The 27836-nt window shown below is 44.0% G+C and overlaps 1 protein-coding gene across 1 annotated transcript in view; it reads left to right on the top strand.

Annotated features, from left to right (window-relative positions):
• ACACA (acetyl-CoA carboxylase alpha) overlaps positions 1-27836 on the top strand; it is a 776656-nt gene that overhangs the window by 249234 nt on the left and 499586 nt on the right. Inside the window, exons 25-28 of the mRNA XM_075335853.1 lie at positions 620-733; positions 831-944; positions 4079-4168; positions 14053-14171. Of these exons, the coding sequence (XP_075191968.1) occupies positions 620-733; positions 831-944; positions 4079-4168; positions 14053-14171 (437 nt within the window). The remainder of the gene's footprint in view (positions 1-619; positions 734-830; positions 945-4078; positions 4169-14052; positions 14172-27836) is intronic.

The raw sequence follows: 27836 nt of genomic DNA, 5'->3' as shown, positions 1-27836 counted from the left end.
ACCTTCTCTGTTCACCTAGCTACAAAACCCCTTGAAAAAGCTGACTGCGAAACACACAGCTGTGGTCTGGGCTAATATGTCTGTTTGGGTTTTGTATTGCTTTGTTGTATCATAAATCTCTTTTCACTTTACTGGCTTGAATATTATTCTAAATTACTTTGCTGCCATCTTCTGGTTATTATTACATATTACTTGTATAATTTGGCTTTATTTTAAATATATTAATTTTTGTTTTAGTATTTTACCGTCTAATTATGTATTAACGTTTGCTGTGATTACCACTCTTGTTATTTTTTATTATCTTTATTCATGTCCAATATCCAATATAATTTGTGTATTTATATGAATTATTAAATATTGTATCTTTTGATCATAATCATTCAGAAATCTGTATATTATTTTGGTGCTAATTTTTTTGGTCTATTTAATTTGCATATAGCCTTAAACTAAAAGCCTATTCTACAGAGGCCAATTATGGACTGTATGGTTTTTATATGTAATATCTATGAATATCACTGACAGTAATGTTGGTAAAATGCACTCAGTTCCCATAATATGGCTGTTAATATTTAATTCCAAAATGAGAAAAAAATGTTATTGTAAATATGTTTATATTTAGGATCAGCTATGTGGACGTGACCCTACATTAACAGACGAGTTACTGAATATCTTAACAGAGCTCACACAACTAAGCAAAACAACCAATGCAAAAGTAGCTTTGCGGGCCCGTCAGGTATGCATCTGATCTTCTAATTCTGAGCCAGTAGACCTATTTCAGAGGCATTTTAGGTTCAATATTAACTTTAGTAACTGTTTTTCTTAATCTCCAGGTCCTTATTGCTTCGCATTTGCCTTCTTATGAGCTTCGCCATAACCAAGTGGAATCCATTTTCTTGTCTGCCATTGATATGTATGGGCATCAGTTTTGCATTGAAAATCTGCAGGTAATTTTTGATATGATGTTTGCAAAGCATTATGCACACAATTATATTTCGGATGACAATGATGATATAGGCGTTATTTCAGGTTCTTTATTCACACAAAAGGGTGCATTGTCATTACATTTTATGTAATCTATTACTATTGAAGTGTGAATGACATAATTTTGTATTTAAAGAGTTATTCTCATGTTATTAAATTGCTTTAGTTAGTTAGACAGCATGAAAATAAGAATGTTTGCAATTGACTTGTTTTTTCTATATGCCTTCATTTTCCGGCTGTAAGAGCTTTTCTCTCATAGTGGACAGCTTGTTTCCATGGAGCTTGGACACCAGAGCATTAGCATAGTGTGCGCAGTAGTTTCATTCCAGGAGAGGAGTGAACTCCTAAGATCCCAGCCACTTTTCTCATTCTCATTGTTCATAGTGGAAGATTCCTGTGCACCATTCTCTCAAAACCGTGCTTACTCTGACTAAAGGCCCAGTCACACTAAACAACTTACCAGCGATCCCAACAACGATACAACCTGATAGGGATCGCTGGTAAGTTGCTAGGAGGTTGCTGGTGAGATGTCACACTAAGCGACGCTCCAGCGATCCCACCAGCAACCTGACCTGGCAGGGATCGCAGGAGCGTCGTGGAAGCATGCTGCGCTTGGTAACTAAGGTAAATATCGGGTAACCAACCCGATATTTACCTTGGTTACCAGCGCACACCGCTTAGCGCTGGCTCCCTGCACACCTAGCCACAGTACACATGGGGTTAATTACCCGATGTGTACTGCAGCTACATGTGCACAGAGCAGGGAGCCGCGCACACTGCTTACTGCTGGCTCCCTGCTCTCCTAGCTACAGTACACATGGGGTTAATTACCCGATGTGTACTGCAGCTACATGTGCACAGAGCAGGAGTCGGCACTGACAGCTGAGAGCGGCGGACGCTGTTAACAAAGGTAAATATCGGGTAACCAAGGTAAGGGCTTCTTGGTTACCCGCTGTTTACCGTGGTTACCAGCGTCCGCAGAAGCCGGCTCCCTGCTCACTGCACATTTAGTTGTTGCTCTGTCGCTGTCACACACAGCGATGTGTGCTTCACAGCGGGAGAGCAACAACTAAAAAATGGCCCAGGACATTCAGCAACAACCAACGACCTCACAGCAGGGGCCAGATTGTTGCTGGATATCACACACAGCAACATCGCTAGCAAGTTGTGCATCAGCAGCGATGTTGCTAGCGATGTTGCTTAGTGTGACGGTACCTTAACTCTCCACCATATTGCCATCAAATCCAACAGAGGATATCCCAAGCACTGGGTATAATCCTCAAAAAAACTTCTGCATTGATCACAATATATAAAGATAGAAATTGTAGAATTTTAGCCACGGACAACCTTTTATCAAGCCATCAATTACAAAAGCCACAAATGTCAATTTTTTTTTTCCAACCTATTGCTTTATAAAGACTGTTTATCACAATTTTTATCTTTTATATCTTATGATCAATAGAGAAGTTTTGGGTTTTTTTTAGGAATATTTTTGGTGACTTGGACATCTTATTTCAAACGCCTAGATTTTTACATAGCACTTAGCTGCTCTCCTCCCACTTGCTCCTGACAGGACTCTTACCATTCTTGCTTAATCACAATTCCTCGTCACCCAGCATTTTTCAGTTTCCAGAGTTCTCCTAATCACTGCTCTCACTTTCCCGAGCTGCTGCTTGTTCAAATACACTGCTATCCCTATATGTATATACAGTGCTATAACAGTGTAGACTCAGAGCAAAGACTGACAGACCATTAATGTGTTAAATCAGGACAAATCTCTTAAGCAGAACTGTCACTTAACCCCTTCGTGTCTTTTGATGTAAATGTATGTCTTGTTCCTGCCTTTGATGTGAGCTCACACGCCGAGCTTGCATCTTTGTCTGCACGTGATGGCTGATCCACATGTGGCTGTTAACCATAAAAATTCCACTGCCAATCTCAGACAGTGGGATTTAATACGCGCCGGCGGGGAGCTTGCTATTCCTTGCTCCCATCGGCACACACATGATGTGATGGCAAGACAATGATGGGTTGACATGAGAACCAGGGGTCAACTCATGACTCCTATGTTTGTCATTGTAATCCTTCTGTGAACGTCAGCTGCAAGCTGGCATTCATAGGAGATCGTGATCTCTGCTATACGGAGCAGTACTGATATACTGCTCTGCACAGCAGAAGCAATCAGAGGATCGCAGCTTCAAGTCCCCTAAGGAGTCTATTAAATACAATAAAAAGTGAAAAACATTTTTCAAAAATATTAAACTATAAAACAAAATTTCAAATCACCCCCCTTTTGCCTCATTGAAAATAAAGGATTAAGAAAAATACACATTTTGTATTGTGCATTCAGAAATGTCCACTCTATCAAAATATAAAATTAATTAAGTCGGTAAACAGCATAGCTAAAAAAGTAAAAGACCAGAATTACCGTACTTTTTTTTTTTTAGTGGATGCAACATTGCAATAAGAGGCAATAAAAACATTGTATCTACCCTAAAATTGTGTCCGTAAAAACGCAGCCCTGTATGCTATAAATGACGAGAAAAGTGAAATTATTTTTATTTGCAAGTTTTCGAATTTTTACTATACATGTTTGGTAGCTATTCATACTGACCTGGAGAATCATACTGATTGATGTTTAAAACTCCAAAGTTACAAAATTTAGGCACAACTCCAAGTTTGGGTCACAGCCTTTATGCCAGAATTCTGGGGTGTAAGCTTTGATGAATTGGGCCTATTGTTGTCTTAGGGTGAGTTCATACACTGCAGATGTCCCAAAATATGAGAACAACCCATTTCAAAAGAATGAAACTCATTTTCAATAACAAATTTCTGAAACAAAAATTGCAGCTTTTTAGTTTAGCCTTAAACACACCCTGCTGACTGGGAATCGTGTGTCATGGTTGGAGGGGCGCTTCGGCTCTTGTGCTATACTGTCTCTACGTTTGAGGCGTAATTTGCTCTGTTTTCTTGTATCAAATAGAGGACGGTGTAACTGTAGTCTTCATTGTATGAGTATAGAGGTTTGTGAGTAATGTCTATTTTGTGTGTATCCGAGCACCGACTTCTGAGTTTTTTTGTTTGTTTTTTTTTAAAGAAACTTATTCTGTCTGAAACATCCATCTTCGATGTCCTTCCAAACTTCTTCTACCACAGCAATCAGGTGGTCCGAATGGCTGCATTAGAGGTAAATGTCTTTTTTGTTCTTTCTCTTTGGGATTCTTAATGTAATAATGCAAGTTTTCAAAAGTATCATGTTATTCAAGGCACGTAATAGGAATGGGAGTAAGGGAAGTGTAGGGTGGGGATGTCAAAATGTTTTTTTTTATCTCTGAACATCTTGACCATAATTCAAGGATGATGCAAAAAATGTATGCCTTGAATCACAAAGCGCCAAACAAGAAAAAGGTTATCCACAAGTTAAAAAAAAAAGTTGGCTTGTGAGAAAACTACAATGGTCACTTGTTCTTTCTATTGTTCTCTGAAGTTCGTGCTTTTTACACAGGACGATTCAGTGCCGAGAACAATGATCTTTTCTGTAGCACTAAAGGCCCAGTCACACTAAACAACTTACCAGCGATCCCAACAACGATACAACCTGATAGGGATCGCTGGTAAGTTGCTAAGGCCGGTTTGCCGGATCCGGCGCTCTCCCATACAGTGACTACAGTACAGTGACAGCGCAACAAGCGCCGGTCACATGCTGTCATGTGACCGGCGCATGTGACCCGGAAGTTACAGCACTGTCACTGTACTGTATTGTCTGTACGGGAGAGCGCCGGATCCGGCAAACCGGCGAAAAGCCGGATGTGTGAAACCGGCCTAAGAGGTCGCTGGTGAGATGTCACACTAAACGACGCTCCAGCGATCCCACCAGCAACCTGACCTGGCAGGGATCGCTGGAGCGTCGCTACACGTGAAAGCATGCTGCGCTTGGTAACTAAGGTAAATATCGGGTAACCAACCTGATATTTACCTTGGTTACCAGCGCACACCGCTTAGCGCTGGCTCCCAGCACACCTAGCCACAGTACACATCGGGTTACTTACCCGATGTGTACTTTGCTACGTGTGCAGGCAGCAGGGAGCCGGCTTCTGCGGACGCTGGTATTCAAGGTAAACAGCGGGTAACCAAGAAGCCCTTACCTTGGTTACCCGATATTTAGCTTCGTTACCAGCGTCCGCCGCTCTCAGCTGTCAGTGCCGGCTCCTGCTCCCTGCACTCCTAGCCACAGTACACATCGGGTTAATTACCCGATGTGTAGTCTGGCTATGTGTGCAAGGAGCAGGAGCCAGCACTGGCAGCTGAGAGCGGCGGACGCTGGTGACGAAGGTAAATATCGGGTAACCAAGGTAAGGGCTTCTTGGTTACCCGATGTTTACCGTGGTTACCAGTGTCCGCAGAAGCCGGCTCCTGCTGCCTGCACATTTAGTTGTTGCTCTGTCGCTGTCACACACAGCGATGTGTGCTTCACAGCAGGAGAGCAACAACTAAAAAATGGCCCAGGACATTTAGCAACAACCAACGACCTCACAGCAGGGGCCAGGTTGTTGCTGGATGTCACACTAAGCAACATCGCTAGCAAGTTGTGCCTCAGCAGCGATGTTGCTAGCGATGTTGCTTAGTGTGACAGTACCTTAAAGATCACTACACCTGACGAACGAGCATTTTTCCTTATTCATTGGCTGATGAGCAGCCTATTTATACTGTAAGATAATCGTGAACGAACATTCGTAGGAATACTTGTTCATGGTTATCTCGCAGCCAAAATTGACTCTTAGGGGTACTTTGCACGTTGCGACATCGCTACTGCGATCTCGTCTGGGTCAAATCGAAAGTGACGCACATCCGGCGCTGGTAACGACGTCGCAACGTGTAAAGCCTAGAAGCACCGATAAACGATTGCAAAAGCGTCGAAAATCGGTGATCTGTGTAGTGTCGTTCATTTCCATAATTTCGCTGCAGCTACAGGTACAATGTTGTTCCTCGTTCCTGCGGCAGCACACATCGCTGTGTATGAAGCCGCAGGAGCGAGGAACATCTCCTTACCTGCGTCTCGCCTGCAATGAGGAAGGAAGGAGGTGGGCGGGATGTTTACGTCCCGCTCATCTCCGCCCCTCCACTTCTATTGACCGCCTGCCATGTGACAATGCTGTGATGCCGCACGACCCGCCCCCTTAGGAAGAAGGCGGGTCGCCGGCCAGAGCGACGACGCAGGGCAGGTAAGTGCGTGTGAAGCTGCCATAGCGATAATGTTCGCTATGGCAGCTATCACAAGATATCGCATCTGCAACGGGGGCGGGGACTATCGCGCTCGGCATCGCTACAATTGGCTAGCGATGTCGCAGCATGCAAAATACCCCTTACTGTCATTATCGCTACTGCCATGGAAGCAAAACCTGGGGAAATACAAAATGAATTTGAGCTGCAGAGGATTTCGCAGACAAATGTTTGACAATTTTTAGTGAATTTAAAAATTGTAGGGCATCATCAATTCAATACGAATCGACACCTTGCATACAGAAATGCTATATGAAACCCATGATCCCCCCCCCCAAAAACATTGAATGCTGGTCACACACATGGCGCTCATTTAACTTTGATGCTCAAAGTGGCCACCGTCAGCTGCAATGCACATCTGAACTCTGGACAGCATACTGTATCTTGCTGCACGTTGTGCAATATGGTAGGTGACACGTTTGCACAAGAATCTGTGATACGTTGTCGTAGGTCCTGCAATGTTGGTTGAGGGGTCGCATACATCTGCTGTTTGATGTGACCTCACAGAAAGAAGTCCAATGGGGTCAGATCAGGTGAGCGTGGAGGCCGATTCACGCAGCCACCATACCCAATGACTTGTAGGAAGGTCTCCATGAGGTATCACTTCACGTCCGCAGCCTTGTGAGTTTTACACGTTCTAATCATAGCAAGGTGTCGATTCTTATTGAACTGATGATGCCCTACAACTTTGTAATTCCCTTTTTTTCTCTATGTCGTTCCGTTTTCGAGATAAAAATGCTAACTCCGTTGTTTTCCACCAGGTGGCGCTATAGATGGTTTCATTGCGTAGCGCATGGCTACTTTACTATACCTAGACACCACTTCTATGCCTATAGCTGCTGCCGTTCTCAAATTAATGGCGGTGGGCAGGTTATGGGTGGACACACTGTATATATAGTAAGGGTGTAATTCTTACTTAATGTATCACTACTACTTTGGTGCCAAATAAATATATGGCTATGATGTAACCAAAGGTCCTTCCAGTTTTAACCTCGAAATGGAAATGCTGGGGACCCCTATGAGAGTGGGGGCCTTCAGCAATTCATCAGCCCCCCCCCAAATATAAGTACAATCCACATGTATTCTTGAACAAAAGAAAAAAATATTATATATATTCAACTATAACAATATTCACTAGACAAAAACAATATATCGTGGCTTGGAAGCATGTTGTCAAAATGGCTGCATTGCCCCCCTCTATAATTATGGGCAAGAATAGTCTAGGAATAAACTCCTACAATAGAAAAAACCTGTGTGACCACAGATTGGAGTACTATATTCTTATATTAAAAACACAAACCCCTTTATTGCTACAATTACATCCTGAAATCACAATTTGTAATAAAATACATTGAGAGGAGGTATATCCAGAAAACACCCAAAGAACGGAGATGTAACTTCAATCAGTATGCAAAATATATACATGGATGGACACATATATCATAATGATTGCCAGTTTATATGAAAGCATAAAACATTTCAAGACCTGACACACAAAGGTCAGTGTAGTACCATGTTATATGTGCCTTAAATTGAATTTAAAGCAGAAACTATATGAGGTCGATGACGCTGTGTCCAATAAATAATAGCTTATAAAACCGTTTTATATATTAAAATTTACTTAAAAAATTGGTCATGTGTTCATTACTTAGTTGACCCCCTCTATATAGAATAATACAGATACTGAGAATTACAACCAGTATACAGGGCATAAGAAGTGGTACTGTGTGGTGTATATATGCAGAACAATACAGATACTGAGTAGTGATGGACGGACTCGCAGATAACCAAGACCAGCAGACCTAACCAGATTAAAAAAAAAAAAAAAAAAATCAGATTCTGGGCTGGAATTGATCCTGCATATCTGGCGGCTGGGTGCCGGTCCCCATATAAGTCTATGGGGACCAGAATCCAGCAATTAAAAATAGTTGTAGAAAGGATAGGGGATAGGAGAAAGCAGGCTGTACTTACCAAGACTCCGGCAGAGCTATAATTGCTAACTGACTGCTCATTCACTTCCAGAGCTGCTCATTACCATCATTGAATATGCACTGCTTTCCCCGCCCACCAGTGACTGGTTGCAACCAGACGCACCACCAGCGTGTCAACTGACTGCTTCCAATCAGACACTGTGTGTGTCTATCGTGATATAAAAATAAATAAATAAGTAAAATATTTGGCGTAGGGTCCCCCATATTATGATATCCAGCACAGATAAAATATATGGCTACAGACTGCAGCTCCCAGCCATGCGCTTATCTTGGCTGTGCATTGAAATAAGAAATACCGCAGACGGCTTTTTTAAAGATTAATTATTCAAATGAATAATTTTAAAAAGCGGCATGCGGTCCCCCCCCCCCCCAATTTTGATACCTAGCCATGATAAAAGCACAACAGCTGGGGGCAGGTATTTTCAACCTGGGCAGACCCATGCTTATTAAGGCCGTCCTCAGACTAAAAGTAGCAGCCTGCACAGCCGCCCAGAATTGTCACATCCATGAGATGTGACAATCCCAGCACTTTACCTGGCTCTTCCCGATTGTCCTGGTACGGTGGCAATCTGGGTAGTGAGTGGTTAATCACAGCTGCTGCTAAGCCCTAGATTAGTGATGAGGGGGTCTATGAGACCCTGCCAAATACTAATCGGTAAGTGAAAGTAAATAAACACAAACAGCGAAAAAATGTTTTATTTGAGATAAAATACAATAAAACACCCTCTTTCATCATGTTATTAACCCCAAAAACACCCCTGCGCGTCTGACGTAATACACAGTGTCATATGACAATTTCAGCTATGCTACATCTAAAGTCACAGCGCGCAATCATGGAACCTGACTGCCTGCTGTGGACTTCAGGTAGAGACTGAGTCACAGTGATCAGCGGTGACGTTCCTTCAGTCAGTTGTGGGCACAGCTGGAGATTCCTACATCCCTCCATCTTTGACCGCAGGTAATCTGACCTCAGATGACCTCGATAAAGTCAATGACCTCACCTCAAGTAGGGTCACTGAGTTTACTGAAGTACTGTAACTTACCCGAGTGACGACACCGCTGATCGCTGTGGCTCAGTTTCTTCCTGAAGTCCACAGCAGCAGTCATGTTCTATGATTGTGCGCTGTGGCTTCATATGTATCAGAGCTGGAATCATTGTGGGACCTCTCGTGGATTACATCGGACCTGCAGGGGTGTTTTGGGGGTTGTTAAACTGGTGAAAGAGGGTATTTTTTGTATTTTATTTCAAATAAAGGACTTTTTCGGTGTTTGAGTTTACTTTCATTTACAGATTAGTAATAGGGGGATCTCAGAGACTCCTTCCATTACTAATATAGGGCTTAGTGGCAGCTGTGAATTGACATTAACTCCTTATTACCCTGATTTCCACCACACCAGGGCAATCAGAAAGAGCCCGGTAAACTTCTGGGACTGTCACATCTAGATCTGGATGCGACTATTCTGGGCTGCTGCAGGCTGCTATTTTTAGGCTGGGGGCCCAATAAGAATGGGTCTCCCCAGCCTGAAAATTCAAGCCCCGCCGCTGTTGGGATTTATCTTGGCTTCGTATCAAAATTGGGGGTTACTGCACACCATTTTTTTAACTATTTAAATAACAGCCGCTTGCAGTTCTTCCTATTTTTATACACAGCAAAGATAAGCGCACGACTGGGGACTGCAGCCTGTTAGCCATATGCTTTATCTGTGCTGGATATCATAATATGAGAGGACTCTACACCAATTTTTTTAAATTTATTTTTACTGTACGATATAGACTCTCAGACAGTGCCTGTGATTAGAAGCGTCAGACACTCTGAGTGGGGGCGCGTCTGACTGCAACCAATCACAGATGCCGGTGGGCAGGGAAAGCAGTGCAGATGCAATTAAGGTAATGAGCAGCCCTGGAAGGGAATGAGCAGCCAGGAAGCAGTTACAGCCGCGCCAGAGCCTCGGTAAGGATAACGCTTTTTTTTTTTTTTTTTTTTTAAACCAAATTTTTATTTCTTTTCTTGTAATGGTAAAATAGGGTACAGAATGAAGAAAATAAGGGTCAACAAATTAAAATATCAAATAACATAGTCTCTACAATTTATCGATCAAATATTTGGTATTGTCATCAAATTTGCTCCTTCCCCTTCTTTGTCAATGTATATTTCCATTATTCAGTCTCCGCTACCCCCCTTCAGCATTCCTTGATAACTTGTTACAAACATTACTTGTAAACACTATCCCTCCCATTCCCCCCTCCCCTCTCCATGCGACACAACCCAGAATTTGGCCAACTATACTTTCAGCTCGCACAGGGACCCTGACAGGTCTTCCTTCATGTACCATTCCGTAGACACAAATGTGGACATTATTTGTTTTATTTCTTCTCTAGAACATATAACGCTTATGAACTTTCTCCATTTATTGAAAAATTTTGCTGTCATCCTTTCTTTACACCTCTCCACCATCACCTCCAACATGAGCGTTTTTTTCAATTGATTAACAAGTTCTTCTTTTGTTGGTATTTTCTTCACCAGCCACTTCTGAAGAATAGCCCTTTTACTTATCATTGCTATATCATGGAAAAGATTCGGTAACTTGTCTCCCCCTATCTCTCCCTCCTCCCGATGCTGATAGTGAAATAACCAGACCATTGGATCCAACTCTACATTTCTATTCCAGATTTTCCTCACTACCCCTTGGACTTGTTTCCAAAATCTTTCAATCCTTTCGCACTGCCATATCCCATGATATAGATCTGTTTTTTCCATACCACAATTTGGACAACTCATCATCTTATCTGGACGTCTTACATTCAGTATATTAAATCCATAGATAGCTCTATGTATGATCCTGAATTGGGTATCTCTTAAGTTCTCATTCACAATTTTCTTTCTCATCACCCTCCAACCATTCAAAATCTTCTCCACCTCTTGATCTCCCAACTGCTTTGCCCACCCTTCCAGCATTCTTCCTGATATGTTAGGGACTAACACTTCTCTCATATTTCCATAAAGACTTGATATATTTGTGGCATGGATGTCCCTTAATATGATCGCATCCATCTGATTTGCCTCATTCGTTATTCGTTATGTTGTATAGTTTCTTCATTATCCCTTGTTTCACCTGTTCAAACTGGAGAGTCTGGAATGGGCACAAGTCATACTTTGCTCTTAACTTCTCACACGTCATCCATCTCCGTTCTGTATCATGCATCAGGTTTTTTAGAGTTCCAATCCTTTTTTCCCTCCATTCTTTAAAGAGATAATTTTCCCTTCCCTGTGGAAAGTGAGGACAAGCCCATATATTAAGGAATTTGGAGATGTTCCAGGCTAACGCAAACTTTTTCCTAACCGCCTTCCAAGTCATCACTGTGTCTCTACAAATCAGTGAGTGTTTAATGTTGGGCGGCAAATTTGGAATGGAGGTATGTAGGATTGAACTCAGGTCCCAAGGTTTACAAAATTCAGCCTCTATATCCCAGTCAGAATACCTACTTGTTCATCTAATCCATTCGACTATATGTCTTAAGATACAGGCCAAATTGTACCCCCTGATGTTAGGTAGTCTGATCCTTCCATTTTCCGTTGATAACATTAGCTTTTTGGCACTAATCCTCGGCCTATATCCCTTCCACAAAAAACTTGAGAACGCTTTTGTCAATCTGTTCACATCTGAGTGTTTAAGAAGCAATGGGATTGTCTGCATTGGATAGAGAAGCTTGGAAAAGCTCATCATTTTTATTAGATGATTTCTTCCCAGAAGAGTCAACGGCAAATTTGCCCAACCTTGCAGTTCACGTTCAATTTTCTCGATCAAAGGGGAATAATTTAATTAATATATGGTCTTAGTATCCCTCCCAACCTGTACTCCCAAGTATTTAATTGTATTTCTAGCTATTGGAATGTCACATAATGCACCCCTCTCCCCCTCCGCTCTCTTTCCGTCCAAGAAGAGATTTTCACATTTGTTTTTGTTAAGTCTAAACCCTGCTAACCTCACAAACTCCTCAATTTGTTCTATGACTCTACTCAATTGTGTTTTAGAGTTGCTCATGAACAGGATTATATCGTCAGCAAATAAGGCTGAGTGCAATGACTTCCTCCATACCTTGATCCCTTCAAACCACCCCCCCCTCATTCAAACGTCTAGCCAGTGGTTCAATAGCCAAGTTAAACAATAGTGGTGACATCGGGCATCCTGGCCTGGTTCCCTTCATCAAAGGAAATGTTTTTGACAAAAATCCCGGGGTACTCACTCTTGCCTGAGAATAGGATAACACATTTTATTCATTCTTATTTTCTTTGTTTTTATTTTTTTTTTTATATCCCAAGTTTCCGGATCAATACCCGGAATTCCCTGAGAGATCTGGACGTTGGTCCGAAACTAGTCTACGTTTTCAACTGTGCTTTTACAGTCTGGGTCTGCCCATCACTAATACTGAGAATTACCCACATTATACAGAACAGAAGTGTTACTGTGCAGTGTATATCTACAGAAAAATACAGATACAGAGAATTACAGCAAGCATACAGAATAGATGTGGTACTATCTAGTGTCCATGGGCTCGATACTTGTTGATTTAGTATAATGCAGCAGGTTTACTGGTAGCACAAAATAGACTATGCTACCAAGAGCTGTGCCCAATAAACTCACAGAGCTTAGTCACTGAGAAATATGGTGGCTGCACAGAAAGAAGACAAATCTGAGAGTCCCCAATGGTTGATATCTTTTGATATTGGCCATTAAAATGCATGAACCACTGAAGACTTTCAGTTTTTGAATAGATGTTACCTGATCTTGTTGAAGAGTCGTGTTTGATCCTGGTGGGTTTAGGCTATGCATTTGGAGGAAGACAGGTAGGGTACACAGGTAGCTCTGGCTTTGTGGATTGGGTAAGAATGAAAACTTTTGGTTCTTCCTTCTTCGCCCTCATTGGTTTGTACAGCACATAGTAGCTGTTTCAGTGCATGCAAAGTGCAAACAAGCTGTAGCTGTTGAGGTATTTTGCTGTGCAGATCCGAATGGCATTCCGTGTGATACAATATGTACCTTATTTGTATTTTCTGTGTAGTAAGTCATAGGATAGCAGAAATGCAATGTAATTTTACTGTAAAACTACTTGTAGTTTTGCCGTGCGATTCCTGGTCTTAGTCATGACACATTGCTGGGGACCCTTAGGGGTACTTTGCACACTATGACATCGCTAGCCGATGGTAGCAATGCCGAGCGCGATAGTCCCCGCCCCTGTCGCAGCTGCGATATCTTGTGATAGCTGCCGTAGCGATATTTTCGCTACGGCAGCTTCACATGCACTTACCTGCCCTGCGACGTCGCTCTGGCCGGCGATCCGCCTCCTTCCTAAGGGGGCGGGTCGTGTGGCGTCACAGCGACGTCACACGGCAGGCGGCCAATAGAAGCAGGGGGGCGGAGATGAGCAGGACGTAAACATCCCGCCCACCTCCTTCCTTCCTCATTGCAGCCGAGACGCAGGTAAGGCGATGTTCCTCGCTCCTGCGGCTTCACACACAGCGATGTGCGCTGCCGCAGGAACGAGGAACAACATCGTAACATCGGTCCTTCCAAAATTATGTAAATGACCGACGTTACACCGATCATACGATTTTGACGCTTTTGCGCTCGGTAACTGTATCAAAAATGATTTACACACTCCGATGTTGACAGCGATGCCGGATGTGCGTCACTTTCGATTTGACCCCACCGACATCGCAGCTGCGATGTCGTAGTGTGCAAAGTACCCTTTAGCCTTCTGTCATTTTACTTCATTCAATTTTACTTTATTTTTTTTCAGGTGTATGTGCGGCGGGCATACATTGCTTATGAATTGAATAGCGTGCAGCATCGACAGCTAAAGGACAACACTTGTGTAGTTGAGTTTCAGTTTATGTTACCGACATCCCATCCAAACAGGTTAGTATTTTAACTTGTATAAGATTCTAAAAATATTACTATCACTTCACATCTCTTTTAGTGGTACAGTTTTTATAAAGTATTATCCTAAATTATTGTCAAATTTGAAATGAACATTTTCTGTTAAGACTTAAGCGGGTTTTACACGCAGCGACATCGCTAACGAGATGTCGTTGGGGTCACGGAATTCGTGACGCACATCCGGCCTCGTTAGCGATGTCGTTGCATGTGAAACGCATGAACGACTGTTAACGATCAAAATTACTCACCTAATCGTTGATCGTTGACGCGTTGTTGCAGGACGCAGGTTGTTCGTCGTTCCTGCGGCAGCACACATCGCTATGTGTGACACCGCAGGAACGAGGAACATCACCGTACCTGCGGCCACCCGCAATGAGCAAGGAAGGAAGGAGGTGGGTGGGATGTTCGGCGCGCTCATCTCTGCCTTTCCGCTTCTATTGGACAGCCGCTTAGTGACGCCGCTGTGACGCCGAACGAACCGCTCCCTTAGAAAGAAGGCGGTTCGCCGGCCACAGCGACGTCGCTAGGCAGGTAAGTATGTGTGATGGGTCTTAGTGATGTTGTGCGCCACGGGCAGTGATTTGCCCGTGATGCACAACCGACGGGGGCGGGTGCTTTCACCAGCAACATCGCTAGCGATGTCGCTGCGTGTAAAGTAGCCTTTTGTCAATTAACAGAAGGGTTGCATTAATTACATGTCAGAAAATGCATATTTATGCAGTGTTTTTACTGCCAACACTGTTTTTTGCTGCAGAAAAATCTGCTGCAAATACTAAACATGTGCATCTACTATGTTTCCCTGAAAATAAGACACTGTTTTTGGCTTATAAAAATGTGTTATGGCTTATTTTTGGGGTAGGGCTTATTCTCAGGGAAACGCGGTTAGGGGTAAATTTCCCCCCCAAAAAGCAGACTTCATTTTCCAGGAGACTCATACTTACCAGACCCCGATGTTTGCATCGCCCACAGGTCCTCCTGAGATCTTCGGTGTGTGCTCCCGTCAGGTATGCTCCCCAGCAGTGGAATGCATCGATGCGTTACACTGCAGGTCCTCCGTGCATTCCACCGCAGGTCTTTGTGCTGCACTACACTGCATCCCAGCTTCCCCTGCCGGCCATAAGCAATCAGCATCATTGTATGTGGTTAGTGTATGTGTGGGATCTGATGTGTGCGGGTTTGTGATCTGATGTGTGCGGGTGTGCGATCTGATGTATGCGGGTGTGTGATCTGATGTGTGCGATCTTATGTGTGTCAGTGTGCGATCTGAGGTGTGTGGGTTTTTGATCTGATTGATTTGTGTAAGGGGCACTTTGCACACTACGACATCGCAAGCCGATGCTTGCGATGCCGAGCGCGATAGTCCCCGCCCCCGTCGCAGCTGCGATATCATGGTGATAGCTGCCGTAGCGAACATTATCGCTACGGCAGCTTCACATGCACTCACCTGCCCTGCGTCGTCGCTCTGGCCTTCGAACCGCCTCCTTATTAAGGGGGCGAGTCGTGCGGCGTCATAGCGACATCACACGGCAGGCGCCCAATAGAAGCGGAGGGGCGGAGCTGAGCGGGACGTAAACATCCCGCCCACCTCTGTCCTTTCACATAGCGGGCGTGAGCCGCAGGACGCAGGTAAGGTGTGATGTTCCTCGCTCCTGCGGCTTCACACACAGCGATGTGTGCTGCCGCAGGAACGAGGAACAACATCGTAACATCGGTCCTTTCTAAATAATGGAAACGACTGACGCCACAATGATGATACGATTTGGACGTTTTTGCGCTCCTTAATCGTATCAAAAAGGATTTATACCCTACAATATCGACTGCGACGCCGGATGTGCGTCACTTTCTATTTGACCCCACCGACATCGCATCTGCGATGTCGTGTGCAAAGTGCACCTAAGTGTGCGTTCCACCGCAGGTCCTTGATGCGTTCTATGTGGGTCCTCCCAGTCGGCTTCTGATGAGTATGATTGCAGGGTCTTCTTTCTTCTTTTTTCTTTCTTTTGGATCTGTCTGCTTTCTATAATGAAATGTCCTGCAGTATTCTTTCTTTAACTTTTTTAGCTGCATGGACACCTCATTATTGAACCACGACTAGGGCTTATTTTTGGGGTAGGGTTTATATTTAGCCTTACGCCAAAAAGGCTGAAAATTCCTGCAAAGGCTTATTTAAAAGGTAGGGCTTATTTTCAGGGAAATATGGTAGTATTACAGGTTTTTTTTGTGTGTCCTCCATTGTCACAGGGAGGAAGTGTTTGATTTTCTGTTGCTCCTTCACCAATGCATGAATGTGCTGAGTAAGGGCTTGTACAGATAACCGTATTTTCTGGCCGAGTGCCATCCATCAAAACATCGGATTGCACTTGGACCGATGTTATTAATTGAGGCAGTGCTCCAACGGAAAAAATAAAAGCATGCACTCTTTAGCCAGCTTTACACCTTACAATTAGGTGTGCGATCTCGTATGCGATGTGACACGCCCAGGTCGCATATGCGGTTTAATGAGATCGCACGTAGGTCGTTCATTTGCTGTCACACGTGCGTTAGTAGTCTATGTTAAATTGATCAATTTTGTGTGTGATTCTTTAGATCATGTGTTCTGTGACGTATGCATTGGGCACCCTTTTTTTTTTTTAAATTATTGACTTGCCAAGCGTGTGTAATGTGTAGGGATGCGTTTTTACTATGTCATCTGCCATTCAGCTCTGCTACATGGCCACTAACAGCAGACACAGACAGCCATGTAGCAGAGCTGAATGGCAGATGACAGCAGACACAGACAGAGCCGCACGATCAGAATGAACTCGGGTTAACTTCACCCGACTTCATTGTCATGCTGCGGCTCTGTCGGTGTGTCGCGTCCTGATTAGCGGTCACCCGTGAAGGACTCGCCGGTGACCGCTAAACTCCTGAGTAACTGAATTGAGCAGTCCTTTCTCATACTCACCGGTCCCCGATCATCGCCGCGGCGCTGCACGGCGTTCACACTGCTGCAGCGGCTTTTACTATTTTGAAAAAGCCGGCCACCCAGTAAACAATCTCGTATTCCCTGCTTTCCCCGCCCACCGGCGCCTATGATTGGTTGCAGTGAGACACGCCCTCACGCTGAGTGACAGGTGTCTCACTGCACCCAATCACAGCAGCCGGTGGGCGTGTCTATACTGTGCAGTGAAATAAATAATTAAATAATTTTAAAAAAACGGCGTGCGGTCCCCCCCAATTTTAAAACCAGCCAGATAAAGCCATACGGCTGAAGGCTGGTATTCTCAGGATGGGGAGCTCCACATTATGGGGAGCCCCCCAGCCTAACAATATCAGTCAGCAGCCGCCCAGAATTGCCGCATACATTAGATGCGACAGTTCTGGGACTGTACCCGCCTCTTCCCGATTTGCCCTGGTGCTTTGGCAATCGGGGTAATAAGGAGTTATTGGAAGCCCATAGCTGCATGTCAGGCGTCTCCCCGAGATACCTTCCATGATTAATCTGTAAGTGACAGTAAATAAACACACACACCCGAAAAAATCCTTTATTAGAAATAAAAAACACAAACATATACCCTGGTTCACCACTTTAATAAGCCCGAAAAAGCCCTCCATGTCCGGCGTAATCTAGGATGGTCCAGCGTCACTTCCAGCTTTGCTGCATGGAGGTGACCGGCGCTCCTGTCACCTCCACGCAGCAAATGAGGTGAGTAAGCACGATCAGCTGAGCTGTCACTGAGGTTACCCGCGGCCACCGCTGTATCCAGTAACAGCGGGTAACCTCAGTGACAGCTCAGCTGATCGCGCTACTCATCTCACCTTTGTTGCTGCGTGGAGGTGACAGGAGCGGCTGTGTCTTCTGCAGCTCCGGTCACCTCCATGCAGCAGAGCTGGAAGCGACGCTGGACCATCCTGGATTACGCCGGACATGGAGGGCTTTTTCGGGCTTATTAAAGTGGTGAACCAGGGTATATATGTTTGTGTTTTTTATTTCTAATAAAGGATTTTTCGTGTGTGTGTTTACTGTAATTTACAGATTAATCATGGAAGGTATCTCGGGGAGACGCCTGACATGATTAATCTAGGATTTAGTGGCAGCTATGGGCTGCCATTAACTCCTTATTACCCCGATTTGCCAACGCACCAGGGCAAATCGGGAAGAGCCGGGTACAGTCCCAGAACTGTCGCATCTAATATATGCGGCAATTCTGGGCGGCTGCTGGCTGATATTGTTAGGCTGGGGGGCTCCCCATAACGTGGAGCTCCCCATCCTGAGAATACCAGCCTTCAGCCGTATGGCTTTATCTGGCTGGTTTTAAAATTGGGGGGGGACCGCACGCCGTTTTTTTAAATTATTTATTTATTTCACTGCACAGTAGAGACACACCCACCGGCTGCCGTGATTGGTTGCAGTGAGACACCTGTCACTCAGCGTGGGGGCGTGTCTCACTGCAACCAATCATAGGCGCCGGTGGGCGGGGAAAGCAGGGAATACGAGATTGTTTAAATCTGGCGGCCGGCTTTTTCAAAATAGTAAAAGCCGCCGGAGCAGTGAGAAAGCCGTGCAGCGCCGCGCCGGTGAATGGGGATCGGTGAGTATGAGAGAGGGGGTAAGAGGGATAGACTGACATGAACAGAGAGAGGGACAGAGATAGTGACCGACTGACAGAGATTAGTGAATGACAGACATTGTGAGGCGCTTCAGAACGCAGCTTTTCAGCTGCGCTCTGAAGGGGACCTTTTTTAAGCTGCGGTGCAGAGCGCACACCTGCACACATAGCCTCAGACATCAAAATCGTATGAGGGATGTCACACGTTTCAATTGACTAGGTTCGTACAACAAAACGTCCAATGTATGAGGAATAAACGACGTGTATGCGATCACCGTATTTGTGGGCAATCTTGATCGCACGTAGGTGTCACACGCAAATACGTCACGAACAATGCCGGATGTGCGTCACTTACAACTTGACCCCGACGACGGATTGAAAGATTTATTGAAGCGTGTGAAGCAGGCATTTGCCTCTGAGAATCTGATGGCATTTGGCTATTCAAGTCTATGGGTTCTTGGAAAAAAAAATTGGACCACACTTACATGACATCTCAATGCGATCCAATTTTCATGGACTGATAGAATGGAGAACATGGAGAAATTTCTGAGTCTAATCAGCATAATAGGACTATTTTTCTCGGATGGAGAAAATACAGCCATGTGCACTGAGCCTAAGAGACACTGTAACTAGTCGATGGAAATCTTGCACGACTTCTCCAGGTGAAACAAGTTTTGACCTGTAGAAGATTTGTGGCCAAAAATCACATTGAAAACCTGCTGTAGGGGTGCACTGTAAATAAGACCGCAAAATGTCATTGGGTCCATTTAACCCTGATTCATAAAAGTAATTTTGCCAGAATTCTAGTGTAAAAACACATTGGAAAATCGTAAAATTTCTGCACAGCTTGGAGTTGCACAAATATTTTACAGCTTTGGCTAGATCTACCGAAGGGGTCAAGCTTGGGTGAAATGGGGTGTGGCGCAGCTGGCCTGACAAATTCTTCAAACGTTACAACACGTTAGTGGCATAACTTACTCCAGAAATGTATTTTAGCTCCTAATTGGAGCAACATTTCTGGCGAGGCAATATGAGGCACATGCCAATTATAAGATTCATCTAATACATTAATACATGTGCCGCTCAATAAATTAGGTGCATCTTACTTCTTAAGAATTAATCATGGCCATAATCTGTGATGTCTAGGAATGTCAAACCTTTGTATGATCTGATTGAGGGACTGCAGTATTTAGAGAATCATTAAGTATAATAACAGCATGGAAAAAATAGCTATTGTAAAACCTGACATGGGTTTTCCTACTCGTTACCTTTCCCCAAAAAATGTCATAAAGATCTACTGATGGTCTCAGAACGTGTAAAAAGTGAATCTAGTTGAGCTTATGCAGCTCCTTCCCTTGCTATGAGGTGCAACATAAGAATGAATTACAGGAGCGCTCCCAAAGGATGTGCTCCTGAGGGAGGAAGAGTGAGTGATAATGAGGAGTCCCTTAATTACTTGTGTGTCTCTTCCTTATTGGCTTTGTTCATTGCTTACTTCCCCTAGCTGTCATGTACATGTAGGAAACTGTTCACATTCAAACACGTAAGACAATGATTCATCAATCAGAGGAGTCTTGGTGCCTGTATATCTAGCAAAATTACGGGTCTTGCTCATAAGCTTCATACGGTTGTGCACCGTGAAAAACACAATGGAAGAAGTGCAGCAATGTGCTGTGATGTCATGTTACACATTACCCACCGCTAGATGTACAGTTACCTGGACCAATCAGAATTGTAAATAGTTTTTAGCTAATCTGCGTAGTTTAATTAGAACGTTATTACATAGTTACATAGGTTGAAAAGAGACCTATGTCCATCTAGTTCAACCTTCCTCCACCAATTATACATTTTGTCACTGAATCATTTAGTATGTACTGAGGAAATCATCCAGCCTTTTTTTTTTTTTTTTTTTTAAAAAGCTGTTATAGTGTCTACCATTACTTCCTCTTGTGGTAGGGCATTCCACAGTCTGACTGCTCTAACTGTAAAGAACCCTTTCCTATTTAGCTACTCGAATCGCCTTTCTTCCACTCGCAGTGTATGCCCTCCGGGTCTTAGTGTGGTCTTTGGAAGGAATAAGTCATGTGTCAGTCCTTTATATTGACCACACATGTATTTATTACATATAAGTGAGATCTCCTTAGAGACGTCTTTTTTCTAAACTAAACAAATCCAACTTTTCACTCTCTCAGCATATGGGAGGCCTTCCATTCCTTGTAGTAGTCTAGTTGCCCGCCTTTGTACTGACTCTACCTTTTGAATTTCCTTTCTAAAATAAATGTGGAGCCCAAAACTGGATCCCATATTCCAGATGTGGCCTTACAAGTGATTTATAGAAGAGTAATTCTAAAGAACATTGTTTTTACTATGTGTCTGTATGTGTGTGTATGTTGTATATGACTATATAAATATGTACATGTATAAACTCACAGAAGACCCAGATTGTGTCCGTACTAAATCTCGGACAGTAAATCTGGTGTCCTAATTATAGGTGGTCACAAAATGGCTGCTTATGTGAAAACCATGACTCTGCATTATCCATTATGCAGTGCTCCAATGCTTTGCTGGTTTAGAAAAGAGGTTACTATGGCTCCTTCAGGCTTCTGTACCTGGTCTGTCTCTATAACACAAATAAATATATGTTCAGCTCACCACTCTAGAGCAGGTATCTCCAGCCTCTGGTCCGGTGCAAGTAACAAATGATTTGGCTTCCACAGCTGAGTAATCTGTACCATCAAGAGGAACAAGGGAGGAGAGAGAATCCAGCACCGATGTAGTAAAAATATTTTCTTTATTCAAAATTCATAAAATGAAAAATCTGACCAAGTGCAGAGTATAAATACGCTTAACGCGTTTCGGAGAAGAACAGACTCCTTATTCATAAGCAATATGCTTATTTAATTAACCCGATGTGTCCTGCAGCTACATGTGCACAGAGCAGGAGCCGGCACTGACAGTGAGAGCGGCGGAGGCTGGTAACAAAGGTAAATATCGGGTAACCAAGGACAGGGCTTCTTGGTTACCCGATGTTTACTGTGGTTACCAGCCTCCGCAGAAGCCGGCTCCTGCTGCCTGCACATTTAGTTGTTGCTGTCTCGCTGTCACACACAGCGATCTGTGCTTCACAGCGGGAGAGCAACAACTAAAAAATGGCCCAGGACATTCAACAACAACCTCACAGCAGGGGCCGGGTTGTTGCTGGATGTCACACACAGCAACATCACTAGCAACGTCACAAAAGTTGTTCGTTAGCAGCGATGTTGCTAGCGATGTTGCTTAGTGTGACGGGGCCTTTAGTGTGACTGGACCTTAGTACTAGTCAAGGATTACTTTCCTGATCAGATGCATTCACAGTGCTCCAGGTTGTTATTACATGCACTAACCGATTCATATCAGCATAGCTGAGCTTGTAGGATGCAGTGGGGCAGTTGCACTTTTCTGCGTTTCATTACTGCTCAGCTAGTCCAGAATGCAAATCACCAGAACAAGCCGTTTAGCCAGCAAAAGGATTCTGGGAATTATAGCCCTGAAGCTGGTAGATTTGTGGATGCATATCTAGATTAATAGTAGTGAGCGAACCGTACCATGCTTGAGTGTTCTGTATTCGTAATGAGCAGTTGGATGCTTGGACGGGCTCAACTTGAGTACCCGAGTATAATGGAAGTCAATGGGGGACTTGAGTTTTTTATCCAGATGTCCTGGAAAAATGCTGTAGTCCCGCATTGACTTCCATTATACTCGGGTACTCAAGTCCAGTCTGTCTGAGCAGTCAACTGCTCATCACTAGTAGATTATGATACAGGCTTCAACTATGGATTAGTACAAGAGCTGCTAACAGGTAACAATTCACATTATACTTTCAGTGAACTCCAGTAACCAGAATGATGATCTCCCATTATTCATGCTCAAAATTGTCAACTGAAAAGAGTAAAAAGCTGAAATCTCCTATGTATCCTCGAGAATGTGAGAACAGGATGGTGATACATACAGTGCCTTGTAAAAGTATTCGGCTACCTTGAATTTTTCAACCTTTTCCCACATTTCAGGCTTGAAACATAAAGATAAAAATTTTAATGTTATGGTGAAGAATCAACAACAATTGTGAAGTTGAATGAAATTTGCTTATTTTAAACTTTAAAAAAAATAAATAACTGAAAAGTGGGACATGCAATATTATTCGGCCCCTTTACTTTCAGTGCAGCAAATGTGCCGCCCCCGTGCCAGCAGGCTGCTGCTGCTCAGGTCCGGACCTTCCGGTGGGTGGCTCGAGGGTCTCCTGACCTGGGGGATCCCGCGGACACTCCGAATGAAAAGGGTCGGGCGGTGGTGGACGTATATGTACGGGCTGGGCTGTACTAGGTTCGTGACTCCACCCACGGTATGTGGTGATATTGGACACCACCGCTGTAGTTACGGGTCACCTGGGGGAGATGTTTTGCAGCAAGTTGTTAACCCCTCCATGGGCAGGGATGGTGGCCCCGGGACCCGTTGGGGTTGGTGGTGCAGGGAGATGGGCGACCGCAGGGTATTAGTGTACTCACTATAAAGAAAACACACGAGTCTCTGGTAAACCAAGGTGATGGTGGTCGGTGCCCGCAGCCGGCTGCGTTCTGGTTCCCCCACCCGGCTGGTGGTCTCTGTCTTTCTCCTGCACTTTTTTTAGAATGGTGGACTGCCTGTGCTTGCAACTTCAGGAGTCCGCTCCTGGCTGGATGTGGCCTAAGGAGCCCTTGCCCGCAGACGCTGGCCCGTGGGACCTCTGAGCCTTGACAGTGACCTTCTTATCCCCCTCGGTGGGCTGTTGCCTTCAATCGGGACTTTGGGTGGGACAGGATCTCTAGTCCTGGCCTCAATCAGTTAATTAACTAGTTCCAGTAGCTTCTGGGCCTAGTTTCAGGGTCTGAGTACCCCCCTGTGTTCTCCGATTTCCGAGTCGGTTCCCCGGGTCGGTACCGGCGGGCCACTACCCTGTCCCGGTCCACCTCGATTCCACCGAGCCGTCTTCCCGGCTCCTGCAGACGGAGGCCGCCGTCTGCCTCCTAGCCAAAGGCACCAGGGCTCCTACCCTGGTACCTGTTAGTTTGCTTCAGGCCTCAGACACTAGCCTGACTTCCACTCTCCTTGAACTCTACAACTGAACTGAAACTGAACTGTTGTTTTCCCCGCCCCGGGCTGTCTAAAACTCCTAGGTGGGTGTCTTCCAACCGCCTGGTTCCACCCCCTGGTGTGTCTATCAAGCCCTAGGGGGGTGACTAGGGTTTTATGGTTGGCTGATGTCACCTGTCAGGGAAGGTGTTGTGTAGGGGCCTATCTGTGACTACCTGGCCCGGCCAGGGCATCACACAAACTCCCTCCAGAAGTTCATTGAGGATCTCTGAATGATCCAATGTTGTCCTAAATCACTGATGATGATAAATCTAAGCCACCTGTGTGTATTCAAGTCTCCGTATAAATGCTCCTCCTCTGTCATAGTCTCAGTGTTCTTTTAAAGTGCAGATAGCATCATGAAGACCAAGGAACACAACAGGCAGGTCCGTGATACTGTTGTGGACAAGTTTAAAGCCGGATTTGGTTACAAAAACATCTCCAAAACTTTAAACATCCCAAGGAGCACTGTGCAAGCGATCATATTGAAATGGAAGGAGTATTGTACCACTGCAAATCTACCAAGACCCGGCCGTCCATCCAAACATTCATCTCAAACAAGGAGAAGACTGATCAGAGATGCAACCATGAGGCCCATGATCACTCTGGATGAACTGTAGAGATCTACAGCTGAGGTGGGAGTGTCTGTCCATAGGACAACTATCAGTCGTACACTGCACAAATCTGGCCTTTATGGAAGAGTGGCAAGTAGAAAGCCATTTCTCAAAGATATCCATAAAAAGTGTCGTTTAAAGTTTGCCACAAGCCACCTGGGAGACACGCCAAACATATGGAAGAAGGTGCTCTGGTCATATGTAACCAAAATCAAACTATTTGGGCACAATGCGAAACGATATGTTTGGTGGAAAAGCAACACAGCTCATCACCCTGAACACACCATCCCCACTGTCAAACATGGTGATGGCAGCATCATGATTTGTTCTTGCTTTTCTTCAGCAGGGACAGGGAAGATGGTAAAAATTGATGGGAAGATGGATGGAGCCAAATGCAGGACCATTCTTGAAGGAAAACCTGTTGGAGTCTGCAAAAGACCTAAGACTGGGACGGAAATTTGTCTTTCAACAAGACAATGATTCCAAACATAAAGCAAAATCTACAATGGAATGTTTCACTAATATACGTATCCAGGTGTTAGAATGGCCAAGTCAAAGTCCAGACCTGATTGCAATCAAGAATCTGTGGAAAGAGATAAAAACTGCTGTTCACAAACGCTCTCCATCCAACCTCACTCAGCTTCAGCTGGTTGCAAAAGAATGGGCAAAAATTTCAGTCTCTCGATGTGCAAAACTGATAGAGACATAACCCAAGCGGCACGCAGCTGTAATTGCAGCAAAAGGTGGCGCTACAAAGTATTAACTTAAAGAAAACGAATAATATTGCACGCCCCAATTTTCAGTTATTTTTTAAAAATAATAAATTTCGTTCACCTTCACACTTGTGTCCCACTTGTTGTTAATTCTTCACCATAACATTGAAATTTTTATCTTTAGGTTTGAAGCCTGAAATGTGGGAAAAGGTTGAAAAATTCCGAATTCTTTCGCAAGGCACTGTATTCTTTCTTTCTGATTGGGTTTCTTTTCTGTTTGAGGTTTTTTATGGTATTCTCTTAGTGTCTTATGGAGATGGCCATCTTGCTTGAGCTTAGTCAATATTGTTGAGAGACAATTTGGGAAATATTCATCAAAATTGACATATAGCTGAAGCTACATCAGTCTTCCTTCACTATACAGTGCCAAATTCATCAAGAGATGCACGCCATTTAATGAATTTGGCACCTCTTATTAGTGGCGTACACTACGTTTTCCACACCATAAATGCTGCTGCAGTGAGACACATTTGATGGATTGGGTGGGTGTAGCTGTGGTCCTGTCCGTACTGGCTCTCCTCCAGTTCTGCCCATTTCAGCAGAGTGGACTTAAACTGGCATGGCAAAACTCACTACATTTTAGCAGAATGCCTAGTTGTGCAAAAGAGTTTGCAACTTTTTGAATCTATTACCCCAGATTTCTGGAGTAAACTTTATGAATCTGCCTTTAAAAATTTCACAGCAACTACATGGACCATAGGAAAAAGTAGTTGTAGATGTTCATTAACTTCTATGGTAGAGTGGTCCAGGCATCCTCTGTAATCTGTGCAGAAGTCATTGCGCAAGGAGACCACTGTCAAATATCTGGTCCTATGTTATGTATTTATAGGTGCTAGCTTTCAATGTCATCCTGCCAGTGATAATGATGAGATCTCTGCTGAAAAGTGATTTGTCTGGAGTATGAACTGTAGCCTATTATAAGCCTCAGTGGCCAGAGTCAAAGTGCAAGATTTTAGGTTTGTTTTTTTTTGTTTGTTTTTTTTATTCAATTAAAAATTAATTACAAAATATGTTTTTTTAATACATTTAACCTATTAACTTGATTTATTGGCTACCACTGTAGTCTGTCAGAGGTGGTCCGTCTCCTAAGCACAGTACAGCACATGCAAGCTCTTTGCTACAGATCTTGTAAGCACTGCTTTGAAACTGGTTGGATTCTACCTGCTTCAGTACCATACACTCCACCACTACCGCGGAGGCAAAGCTGCCTAAGCTTGTCACATTGAACACCCACAGTTCAGGCCAGCAGCGCAATTATGCCACTAGTCTAAACTGTCAATCAACCAGGACACTATTTCCAGCTAGCAGGAAGTCGAGTGGCTGGGGAGCAGTGCGCTCCTAGAATATGAATATGAGACACACACTACGTCATTTTCTGATGATACACTCCCATGGGTGATCATCCTGATGGAGTTTTCAACTCTGAATCACGAATAAAATCACTCTTTCAAGTAACAGTATTTTCCTCGTGGACAGCAGCGCAGCTTTTAACCCTTCATCTCCAATTTCTACAGTCAATCCATTACTGAGAAATCCGCGTTTGAATTGATATGCAAATGAGGCTGTAGATCTGAAGCCTTTGTCACTGCAGCTCTGTTACTGCTTGACTGACACCTCCTTTGCCTAAAGTCACACAGCATAGAGTCTGTGAGACAAGCGGTAGGAGGAGGCGGTGCTGGGTGGGGAATAGAGATGAAGTAACAAACTTTAGATGTACCATAGCTCATTAATCTCTTTTGCATATCATCACACACTGATTTCTCTGTAGGGTATGATTCCACTTGCGTATGAGTTGTGCAAGTCTCGCATCGGTATCACCCAGCATGACGCACAGTCCCCTGACAGTAACGCCTCTGCTGCTTGGAAATACATGCGGCCGACCCGCTCCTGTCAGGAGATTGTGCAGCAGTGCCAGGTGTTACAAATGCAAGACTCGCACGACTCATACGCAAGTGGAATCATACCCAAACAGAGGAACTGACTGGCCAGTAAATTATTGCTGGACTTGTCTTTGAAAGGGCTACAGTTGAAACCAGAAGTTTACATCCTCCACCTAAAAAGACACATCTGCATGTTTTTCTCACTATCTGACATGAAATAAAAATAAACCTTTCCTGTTTTAGGTCAATTAGGATTACCAACATTATTGATATGTGCTAAATTCCAAAATAATGTGAAAAAAAGAATGTTTTAAGGTATTTTTATTACTTTTGGCAAAGTTAAAAGTTTACATTCATTAGTATTTGATACCATTGCCCTTAAACTGTATGGATTGGGTCCAAAGTTTTGGATATCCTTCCACAAGCATCTCACAATAGTTAGTAGAAATTTGGGCCCATTCCTCCTGACAGAACTGGTGTAACTGAGCCATGTTTTTAGGTAGTCTTTTCAGCTTTGTCCATAAATTTTCAAAGGGATTGAGATCAGGGTTTTGTGATGGCCACTCCAAAACATTGACTTTGTTATCCTTAAGCCACTTTGTAACCAGTTTGGCAGTTCGCTTCGGCCCCTTGTCCATTTGGA

This window comes from Anomaloglossus baeobatrachus, chromosome 2, assembly GCF_048569485.1.
Source record: "Anomaloglossus baeobatrachus isolate aAnoBae1 chromosome 2, aAnoBae1.hap1, whole genome shotgun sequence".
NCBI classification, from domain to species: Eukaryota; Metazoa; Chordata; class Amphibia; order Anura; family Aromobatidae; genus Anomaloglossus; species Anomaloglossus baeobatrachus.
This window is presented reverse-complemented; position numbering and strand designations above follow the sequence as displayed.